Raw genomic sequence first — 11,082 nt, forward strand, 5'->3', positions numbered from 1 at the left:
TGGACCTGGTCTACAAACGGGGGGGGGGGCAGGCAGGCAGGTGTGTGTGTTGGTACTATGTACATATACACAGAGCTTTGACACTCTTTTGACACTCCTCTGGCTTTAAAGCCAGGGCTACACGGGGAAGGAGGAGCCCCAAACCACCGTTTTAAGTACTGCGCATGCGCCTTGCCCTCCTGCACTCTTGTGGAGGGAGGAAGACTGCCAAGGCGGAAGTGTCTGTCTCCGGATGCTGGATAGGGCGGAGGGTCTGCGTTCGCTGTTCCCCCGTTGTGGCTCGCCTCCCGCCGTACTGATGGGCAGTGGGTCCTGACGCGCATGCGCGGTGTGGTGGAATCATGAAGCTGTTGCAAAAGTTACCTGGCGATGGAGCGTTGAAGGTGAGCAAGGGGAGGGAAGGAGGGCTTTGCAAGCCTGCGCAGGCAGCTTTGCAAGGGGGTGGGAAGGAAGGGGTGGGGGCTTTCATTTGAGAAAGCTCCCCTGTTGTGCAAGGGCAGGGCATGCAGAGCACAGTCCTAGGCATGGCTACTCAGAGGTAAGTGCCATTATACTCAATGGGGCTTACTCCTAGGTAAGTGTGGATAGGAGTGTGGGTTCAGGCTGCACTCCTATCCACACTTGCCTGGGAGTAAGCCCCATTGACTCTAATGGCACATACTTCTGAGTAGACATGCATAGGATGTCTTGCCTGGGAGTAAGTCCCATTGACTCTAATGGCACATACTTCTGAGTAGACATGCATGGCATTGGGCTGTGAGGCTGCAGTCCTATCCACACTTTCCTGGGAGTAAGAACATAAGAACAGCCCCACTGGATCAGGCCATAGGCCCATCTAGTCCAGCTTCCTGTATCTCACAGTGGCCCCACCAAATGCTCCAGGGAGCACACCAGATAACAAGAGACCTGCATCCTGTTGCCCTCCCTTGCATTGGCATTCTGACATAGCCCATTTCTAAAATCAGGAGTAAGCCCCATTGACTCTAATGGCACATGCCTCTGACTAGACATGCATGGGATTGGGCTGTGAGGCTGCACTCCAATCCACACTTTCCTGGGAGTAAGCCCCATTGACTATATGACTTATTTGTGAGTAGACATGCATGGGATTGGGCTTTCAGTTCCTTCCACCTGACTTTGAGACAGAGAGGCAAATCTGCCACCTCCAACCTGGGCCATTTCAGTGGCTAAGAACTGTATACTGCAGTGTTTCTCAACCATTTGTATGGGTTCCACCAGTGGTACTTGAGGTGGTGCCTGGTGGTACTCGTGGGATACCTGCTGCCCAAGGAACACAACAAACAGTGGTAGGAGGTTCCAAAGCATGCTTTTCTACACTTGAAAAACCCTTACTGGTGTTTGTCCTCTTGTACTTCTGGCCTCCCAACCCAGAAGTAACTGGTGATGATGTCCTTGCCAGTTACTTTTGGTGGTACATTGAATAGGTGAATTTTGTGAAGTGGTACAGTGGAGGACAAAGTGGTACAGTGTTGAGAAACACTGGTATATTGTATAAGAAATTAGCTTGCTAGATTGGATCCTGATCCATTTCTAGTGCAGCAGCTTTCTGTTTCCAACCCAGGCGAATGCTTCTAAAGCAGGGCTTCAAAAACCTGCAGCTCTCCAGGGCTGCATCCCATAGTCTTGCTTTTATGGTGGGCTGGTCAATTTATAGGAAATATATACATTTTTAATAATATAGTAGTTGGGCAGCTCCTTGTCCTGATTCCCTGCTGTCCTTGCTTCCCTGCTGTGCCCCTCTCTGCTCCCAGTGGCCAATGAAACACCAACAGCTCTGAGACAGAAGAGGGAAATTCGGTTTTTAATGCTATATATTAGTTTGTTGGCTTTTTAAACTTGCACATCATTTTTTCCTATTAAGATTGTGTCCGATTTGGGGACAGGACTACTAATTTGTAGCACAGGGGAAATAAATATTGTAGTAATAATTCATCATTCTCGTAAAGGGCCAAACCCGAAGAGATTCTAGGATAGCAATTTTCAACCTTTTTCATCTCATGGCACACTGACCAGGCACTCAAATTGCCAACGCACACCATGAAGTTTTAGTCCATTGACAAGGCTCACTGCACTGGCAGCCAGGGGCTCATATCCCCCAGTGACCCTACTAATAAATGACCCTCTCCTAAACTTCCATGGCACACCTGCAGACCATTCTCAGCACACCAATGTGTTATGGTTGAACATAGCTGTTCTAGGATTAGCTGCTGTTGCCCTTTTTTTAGTTTAAAGCTGAATCAGTTTGGGGAAACAGTGCTGGCACAGGGAGTGAAAAGAGATGCGAGAGCATGAGAAAAGTTTCAGGGGAAAAAAAACTATCTTTCCCCACCACCACCCAGGTTGAACTTCAGTTTTTTCAGAAAATAAAATATTCTATATTCCAGGGGTGGCCGAACCATGGCTTGTGACATATAATGTGCGGAAATATGTTGGTTGAGCTTCTTTTAGCATCACAATTAATATAAAAGGTAAATAAGAAATTTTCATGCTTTCTAATTATTTACTGGGTATAGAGAGTCCACTGTATTAAAACGTAAGTCTAATGTACATGGTGAGTAAATATACATAAGAAATAAAATGCTTAAGTATTGCAAATAAATGCTTAAGTATCTCAAATATCTCTCTTGTGGCTCTCAGACATCAAAGTTTATTGTATGTGACTCTTATGTTAAGCAACTTTTTGTATTGACTTTTGGAAGAGCTTTCTTGAACAAGGGTAGCTTGTAATCTTACAAGATTACAAGGTAGTTTGTAATCTAATTGGGTAAGAGGCACTTTTTCAAGTGGGTGCTCCTTTTTTTAGCAGGGGGAGAGTAACTGGCCCACCTCACCCCAGCACTGTCTGTTCTAGTGGCTGTCTGCTGGTATTCTTTTGCATCTTTTTTAGATTGTGAGCCCTTTTGGGACAGGGAGCCATTTAGTTTGATTTTTCTCTGTAAACCGCTTTGTGAACTTTTAGTTGAAAAGCGGTATATAAATACTGCTAATAATAATAATAATAATCTTGGCTCTATATAAAACATCCTTTTGTCGATAATGTCCATCTATTAATAACCTGGATTTATGTGGTGTGTTTTTTTACTTTCAGAACTTGTGACTGCAAACTAGCTTAATAAAATGTTTGTAATTGTTCATTATCCTGCTGTAGCATTCTTCTGTACTGATGCTAAATGAAGTGATCCTAGAAGTTACTTACAGCACTTGACTAGATGGAACCAATAGTACCTTGAAGTTTGTTTCTACTGATTTCTTCCAGTTCCTTCACAAAGTAGTTGATGGCATGTGTGGCCGTGCATACCCTCGATACCAAGACTATAACACTGTTTGGAATTTAACAGAATGGATGGAGGTTCTAGAACAAGCGGCAACTTATTTCAAAGCCACGGTTGGCAAAGATCTTACTGATGAAGAGGTACAAATGTTTGATAAACAGTTGGGACTTTGTAATGAAAGTTCATATTTTTGCTGTTTTAGGCTGAGGTCACAAAGGGCACAGTCCTAGGCTAGTGTACTCGGAAGTAAGCCCTATTGTGTTCTATGGGACTTACTCCCAGGAAAGTGTGTATAGGATTTCAGCCTAAATGTAACAGCAACAACTTACCTGAAAAGTAATGAGCAAGTCTTCATGCATCAACAAATATTTACTGCAAGGCTTGCAGAATTAGATGCAATAAATAACTCTCTATTAAAGCAAGTTATAGAAAATGTCTAGCGTACCAATTTAAACTCCCATTTTTTTTCTTGTAAACAAGTCAACTTTTGAAAAGCTGCATAATTCCCGTGTCTCATTTGTAGGCTCTTCTGCAGTTGGGCGAGCTAAACTCTGACTCTCAAACAGCAGTACTGACTTGCCTGAAAGGCAGAAAGCTGGATATCAGGCACTCCCTGATTGAAAGAACAAATGCCATCTGTTCTGCACAGCTACTGGATTTTGACTGGCAACTGAAGGTTTGGCAGTATGTTCTTAACTGTATCTGAATATCTAAATTATGCAGGCCAGAAACAGCCCCACTGGATCAGGCCATAGGCCCATCTAGTCCAGCTTCCTGTATCTCACAGTGGCCCCACCAAATGCCCCAGGGAGCACACTAGATAACGAGACCTCATCCTGGTGCCCTGCCTTGCATCTGGCATTCAGACATAGCCTATTTCTAAAATCAGGAGGTTGCGCATACACTTCATGGCTTGTAACCCATAATGGATTTTTCCTCTAGAAACTTGTCCAATCCCCTTTTGAAGGCATCCAGGCCAGATGCTGTCACCACATCTTGTGACAAGGAGTTCATAAGAACATAAGAACAGCCCCACTAGATCAGGCCATAGGCCCATCTAGTCCAGCTTCCTGTATCTCACAGCAGCCCACCAAATGCCCCAGGGAGCACACCAGATAACAAGAGACCTCATCCTGGTGCCCTCCCTTGCATCTGGCATTCTGACATAACACATTTCTAAAATCAGGAGGTTGCGCATACACATCATGGCTTGTACCCCATAATAGGTTTTTCCTCCAGAAACTTGTCCAATCCCCTTTTAAAGGCGTCTATGCTAGACGCCAGCACCACATCCTGTGGCAAGGAGTTCCACAGACCGACCACACGCTGAGTAAAGAAATATTTTCTTTTGTCTGTCCTAACCAGCCCAACACTCAATTTTAGTGGATGTCCCCTGGTTCTGGTATTATGTGAGAGTGTAAAGAGCATCTCCCTATCCACTCTGTCCATCCCCTGCATAATTTTGTTTGTCTCAATCATGTCCCCCCTCAGGCGCCTCTTTTCTAGACTGAAGAGGCCCAAACGCTGTAGCCTTTCCTCATAAGGAAGGTGCCCCAGCCCCGTAATCATCTTAGTCGCTCTCTTTTGCACCTTTTCCATTTCCACTATGAGTTCCACAGACCAACCACGCACTGAGTAAAGAAATATTTTCTTTTCTCTGTCCTAACTCTCTTAACACTCAATTTTAGTGAATGTCCCCTGGTTCTGGTGTTATGTGAGAGTGTAAAGACTTGTTTATAAAATCCAGGCACAAATATCCCAAGTGAAATCAACTATAGGAGTTCAACCACTTTAATGAGTGAGTGCTACTGTCAGTAATTTGCAGAGCATTCATAACTTGTGTGCTTAAAAGAGTTTGCTCTTCTAATGAACTTTTAGCAGCCTGATTGTGATGCAAATGTGTTCTGAATAGCTTTCTGTCTTAGCAGAAGTTTTAGATGTTTTGTGTAATGCTAACATTCAATCTGACATTGAGCCTCTCTCTGCAACCACTTACGACTTTTCACTTTTTTGGAATGAACTAGCTGCTTTTCTTTATGTTCAAGGATAATTTATTCACCTGCCTGATTTGCAGTTCTCTTATCTTGGGGGTGTGCCAATAGAGTGTTTGTCATTTGTCATCTGTAGAAGATAATTTCTTGAAAGCACTGTGCATTGTGCCTTTGGGAAGGTTAGCTGCTACTTCCTAGAGAGCAGTTTTGAGGCCAGTACTGTATTGGGTTAATGCTTTTGTATGGTTAACTCAATAAGCAAGAGGAAAACTCATAGCACCCAAGTAGCTAGACATTGTGCAACTGAATCTTGTGCATGTCGACTTGGAAGTAAGACCCTTGAGTTCAATGGAATTATTGCATAGGATTGCCGGCAGTCAGCTGCCAGCCCTTCTCTTCAACCTTAAAACATGTAATGAAACATATGAAGCTGCTGTGTCTCGTCATTGGTTTATCCAGTTTAGTGTCTACAGGGACTGACAATGTCTCACTAGAGTTTTTACAGCACTACCTGGAGATGCTGGGGAGGAAGGGGTTAAACCTGGAACCTTCTGCATGCGAAGTATATGCCCAGTTCAGGGGTGCTGCATCCAACCCACAGGCCTTTTGTTCGACACCCCTGCTCTGTATATGAACTACAGCCCCAGCAAATATATCAAATATTTTGCAAAATTGTCATGTTTGTATTCAAACTCTAAAAATATCTACAGTTGAGTTGGAAATCCATAGAAGCATATGCTGGCTCATTTTTTTTTAATGGAAATTTGCTCATAACAGTGACTGAACAAACTTGAAATGTCAACTCATTTATTAGCGCTGCCATTGAATATTTGGCAAATCCATTTTCATTCACTGTGATGTAAAGGAACCATCATGCCTAATCTAAATTAAATGCATTTTGTTCTCACATACAGCTTGCCCTCTCCAGTGATAAGCTTTCCATGCTGCAGATGCCACTTCTAAACCTTGATCTGGATGTGTCGGAGAATGGTGACATCAAACTGTTGTCCGTAGAGATGAATAAGGAGGAGCTACAGAACTTAATAAATGCATTGGAAGCAGCTAATAAGGTGTGTGTTCCATAAAAGAAAACCCTCTGAAATAGATGAAAAGTGTTTTCCCTGATGAATTGAGCAATAGAATCCTGTATATAGAGAGTGCTTCCTGGTTTTTACTTAGCAGTATGATGCATTGATAAGTCACTGTATGATAGGAAGCTTATCTGGGGCTGGAAGAAAATTCTGTAAGTCATGTATGTGGATAATCTTTGACTTCAAATGTGTCATTTGGAGTACAGAGACCAACAGATGCTTCAGAGAGGAGCTGGGTTACTTATAGCAAAATTATGTACATTTTTATTCAGAAATAAGTTCCACTGTGTTTAATGAGGCTTATTCTTGGGAAAGTGTGCACAGAACTGTAGCCTTAATGTGGAAGTGATGGGAGGACTTGTTAATTGAACCATCCTGTCCCTGACATTATCTTGTTTTAAAATATTAAGGTACTTTGGATGACTTAAGGTTATTCTGCTGTTGGTCAGAAGTGATCTTTGAGATGGTTTTGTCTAGACTTTTTCTTTTTTTTTTTTGCAGGTTGTCCAGCAACTGAAATGATCTCAATTAGCAGTCATGCCTTTCAGAGATGAGAAAATGACAGATATTCTACAAAAAAAGTAAATTATGAGGTCAGCGCACAAAGATGATGGGAGTCAAAGGACTTTATAATAAACTTACTAAGAGTCAAACACTTATTTGTTCAATATTTGTTCAGTAAAGGACAATAGAACTAACTTGTGGAAATGGTGAAAGGAACATAACTTTGACTGCTACTGTTTTCAGGAGAAGCTTTTAACAGCGTGTCAAAAAGTTCATTGAAGATTTTGAAGATATGCTGAACTTTGTGTTGTATTGCTAGTAAAGGAGTAAATAGCTATCTCATAACTTAATGAACATTCCTCCAAATACTGGAGATCAGCCCTAGAAAGCAGTTTCATACAAATAGTCAAAATGTTCTGTTGTGTTTGTTTCTTAAGATGCTGAAGTTTCAGAACTGCATCGGAAAGGTCTATGTCAATGTTGAGGTTTTGTCTGAAGTGGAATGCATCCACAATTACATGTGTCGGATTGAATATGCTAGTCTTCAGAGTGCTTATAGAGTTTTGTCTGCAAGAGTGGACCTCCACTTGTGGGGAAAAAATTATTTGGGAGCATAAACATGGTTGTGAAATCTGAAGTTGACAAACTTACTGTTTGATTTTAATGAAAATTCATGGCTGTAGACCTGAAATAAGTAAGATTTAAGCAGCCTCACTGTGCATAGGATTTTTGACTATGTTACTGATACTCTATAAGTGCATTCTACTATCACTATTAGATTGTTTTAAGCATTTCACCAAGCTCAGTCTTGCAGTCCATCTCTCTGCATTTCTTTCTATCACTACGTGAAGTTGGCTAATAATTTTTATTTCAACAAGAAAAGTATTGTTTTGATTTTTTGAATATTAGATTATTTTGTGAACTACCAAAAGGCAACAAAAATTGTTGTTTTGAATCATTAGATTTCATGACTAACTTTTGTGTACCTCATGAGTACAGTCTAGCAATATATCTAATTTCTTGTAGAGAATCTTGTATATAGCAAATCATAGATACTTTGAGTTTGTATTATATATCTGTATAACTCTAAAAACATGGAAAAAATATTCAAAGCACCTATCCAAGCAAACCTTTGTGTTGTGCGGTTGATCTGAATTTCTTGCTTTTGTGTCTTGCTGGACACATGGTTTTCATTTTCGTCCCTGCAAAGATGTGCACATTTTTTCTGTTTAAATTAGATGTTTGATCATGTACTCAAATCATAAGAGGTATGGGAAGGAGAGGAGAGTGTAGAAGGAGACGAAAAAGAGATCCATAAAGCACATATTACAATAAAGGGCAAGTGGCTTGTAATTAACAATATAATCCTATATATGCTTGGCAGCAACTCTTAGGGCCCAGTCCTATCCAACTTTCCAACATTGTTGCGGCCATGCCAACAGGATGTGCACTGCCTCCTGTGGTGGTGGTGGTGGGCAGCCATTGAGGCCTTAACAGCATGACCTCTATGCTGCGTTTGTGGTGGTGATAATATTCTGTCGCAAGCCCTGCAGCAGCTCTTTTTTGTTAGCGCATGAATGCATCTGGCTAAGAAGGAAATGCCACACGTTTTGTAAGTTGGTTTTTATTAACATACTCTTCTTTTTAATGTTTTAATGTTGGAGATGGAAAGAAAAGGAGTTACAAATTCACTAGTACTCATTGTATGCATTTACACTGCTGCAAAATGGTGATACACAAGGCAACTGCATTCACATGTGTTGCTACATATTAAAACATCAATACTTCAGAAGTTGTTTTCTAATGCTTAAAGTGTCTGAATGATGACTGATAAGACATGATCAGAGAGAAGAGCTACATCAAATATCCTTTTCCATGAGTTTTTTTTTGTGTGTGCTGGTGTGTTCAGAGACCAAAAACTGTACCTGGAGCCTGCATTGCAAACAAATTCTTATAGAAACAAAAGGGCAGACAATTAACAATGCACACATGAAGCAGTGTAACAAATGCTTGAAGTCTCCATTATATAAAATTTAAAAATTTGATGTCTTCAATGTGTACAAAGTAAGTCTGTACAACAGAAAGCTTTTTTAAAAAATAACATTTATTTTGGTTACTAGGAATACACTGGCAGACAGAATTTACATTTTGTTACACACTTAGAAGCTATGAAAAATGGTTTAATGATGATGCTACTCTTTTTTCTTTTTGTATCTCCTTGGTTTTTAACTGGCCATTTTCTGCAGCATTTAACAGGAATATCTAGAGAATAAAGATTAAATATGGCAAACAGAGGACAAGTTGCTGCTCTGCTACAGCAGCAATCAGACATTTCTCTGAGTACTTAAAATGTTTCCAAAGCTGATGGCGTAGTTTCCTAAAAGAAATAGTAACTAATACCAGTGTTTTTGATAAGTCAGCAACGAAAGTGGGTGGGAAGAGCAATAAAGATGGGACTTTGGGCAAGTTGAGGCTTATCACAGAAGCTGGATTTGAAATGCTTGTTTTCTAACTTACAAGAATGCCCGGCCGAATCTGTGTTCCTGAAACAGGATTAATCCATTATGTGAATGTGCATGATGTCTTGCAGACCCGTGGTGTTTCCTCTGGGGTTGAACTCACTCAGAAGTGGCAGCCAACCCTTCCCTGGGTGGCTGCTGGGTTAGGGCGTAATTTCAGAGTGCCATGGAAGGTAAGGAGGGTGAAGGCACCCTTGTAGTCCTCTTCAATGGGAGGGTTATGGCAACCTGTGGCAGGGAGCTTTAAAGATGGGAGGAAAAGCTGTTAGGGAAGAGAGACATGCAAGGTTGACTGCAAAACAGAGACAAAGGTAGTCCAGGAGAGAGAGACAAAGGGAGCAAGGATGAACAGGGAGAAGGCGAGATCAAGGAAGGTATGAAGGAATGGTAGTAGAAACCCCTGAGAAGGAGAGTGGGGAGAGGGGGCAGAGGAAAGACATAAGAGGTGAAGAAGGCAATGGTTGGGAGAAGATGCAAGAGATGAATGACTGAGCACCCTGGTAGCACCTCTGCTACCAGGGCATGCGTAGTCTGGGATGGGGTTACACACAGGGTAATTGCCACCCTTCCCCTTAGAGGGCTCATGCTGTGACCAGCTGTTGCAAGTTGCAATAGGCGTTGCAGACAAACTCCAGAGACTGGTTGGACCCAGAAGATCCTGGACTTGACCTATTCAGTATCAATTCTTGAGTCCCTCTGGTCTTTTGTATTCTGCTTCTGAAGCCAAGCCCTGCTGTCAGTGATACCTGATTTGATACCTGTCAGTCAAACTGATTTGATATAGGGTATCAACAATTTACAAACTGATCCGTGGCACCCCAGCGAGCTATGAAAACCAGCCAGGTTTTGCAGCATCCTTGTGAAAACCCATGGTCCTAAACAATGTATAGGATTGTAGCCCTAATGGGGAGATGTGGCCAATGGCCCTCTATTTCAAGGGAGCTTTTAGTCAAATAGTTTGGGAAACATTGCTGTACACCCTATTATGCAGACCTACCCCTGTGGGATGAAGTGCTTTATAAAATGCACTTCATCCCACTGCACTGCATTATAAAATGTATTTTATACATTTTAAAATACCCAAATAAATTAACGATCTAAAGGAGGATCTGCTATGTGTTACATCGTTAGGTTAGAAAGGCATGGCCCTGAGCCACCTTAAAAGTTTGATCTGACCACTTTCAGAGAGTGAGTGTAATGGATATTTGGACTGATACTGGTGAGACTGGTATACAAATCCATAGTTGGACACTGAATGATCTTAACCAAACTACTATTTATCAGCATGTCTAGATCACGTGATTGTTGGGAGGATAAAATAGGATTGTCTTATGTATGTCCTGAGGAAGGGCATGATAAATGAAATAGATGAATACAGACTTGCGTTACATTCAATCACAGTTTAGGATTATTTTTTTTAAGTTAGCAATGTTAGACTACAATTATGGCCTATATCATCACAAAGGACTTACTAGCTACCTACAATTTCTTTGAGACTCAGAATGCCAAAAGGAAACAAATGATCTGATTGAAGCTATGGACTAAAATGAAGAATGAAAATGATATTGTTTAACAAACATCGTAATCCAGTACTATGGAGAAAGTACTAAAATAGGTATGTGCTTTGGGTAACAAAAGTCAACATAAGTAGGGCAGTGTGAAAGTGTTGCTTGCTTCTCTCTGT

General features: G+C 41.4%; 1 protein-coding gene across 1 annotated transcript; it reads left to right on the plus strand.

Moving 5' to 3' along the window:
* Window positions 1–202: 202 nt before the first annotated feature.
* COMMD8 (COMM domain containing 8) lies at window positions 203–8,008 on the plus strand. The gene is made up of 5 exons (XM_066632355.1): window positions 203–383; window positions 3,278–3,433; window positions 3,817–3,969; window positions 6,199–6,354; window positions 6,877–8,008. Exons 1-5 carry the CDS (start codon window positions 342–344, stop codon window positions 6,895–6,897), a joined length of 528 nt encoding a protein of 175 aa, XP_066488452.1. The 5' UTR covers window positions 203–341; the 3' UTR covers window positions 6,898–8,008.
* Window positions 8,009–11,082: the final 3,074 nt, after the last annotated feature.

The sequence above is a fragment of the Tiliqua scincoides genome, chromosome 6 (genome assembly GCF_035046505.1).
Source record: "Tiliqua scincoides isolate rTilSci1 chromosome 6, rTilSci1.hap2, whole genome shotgun sequence".
NCBI classification, from domain to species: domain Eukaryota; kingdom Metazoa; phylum Chordata; class Lepidosauria; order Squamata; family Scincidae; genus Tiliqua; species Tiliqua scincoides.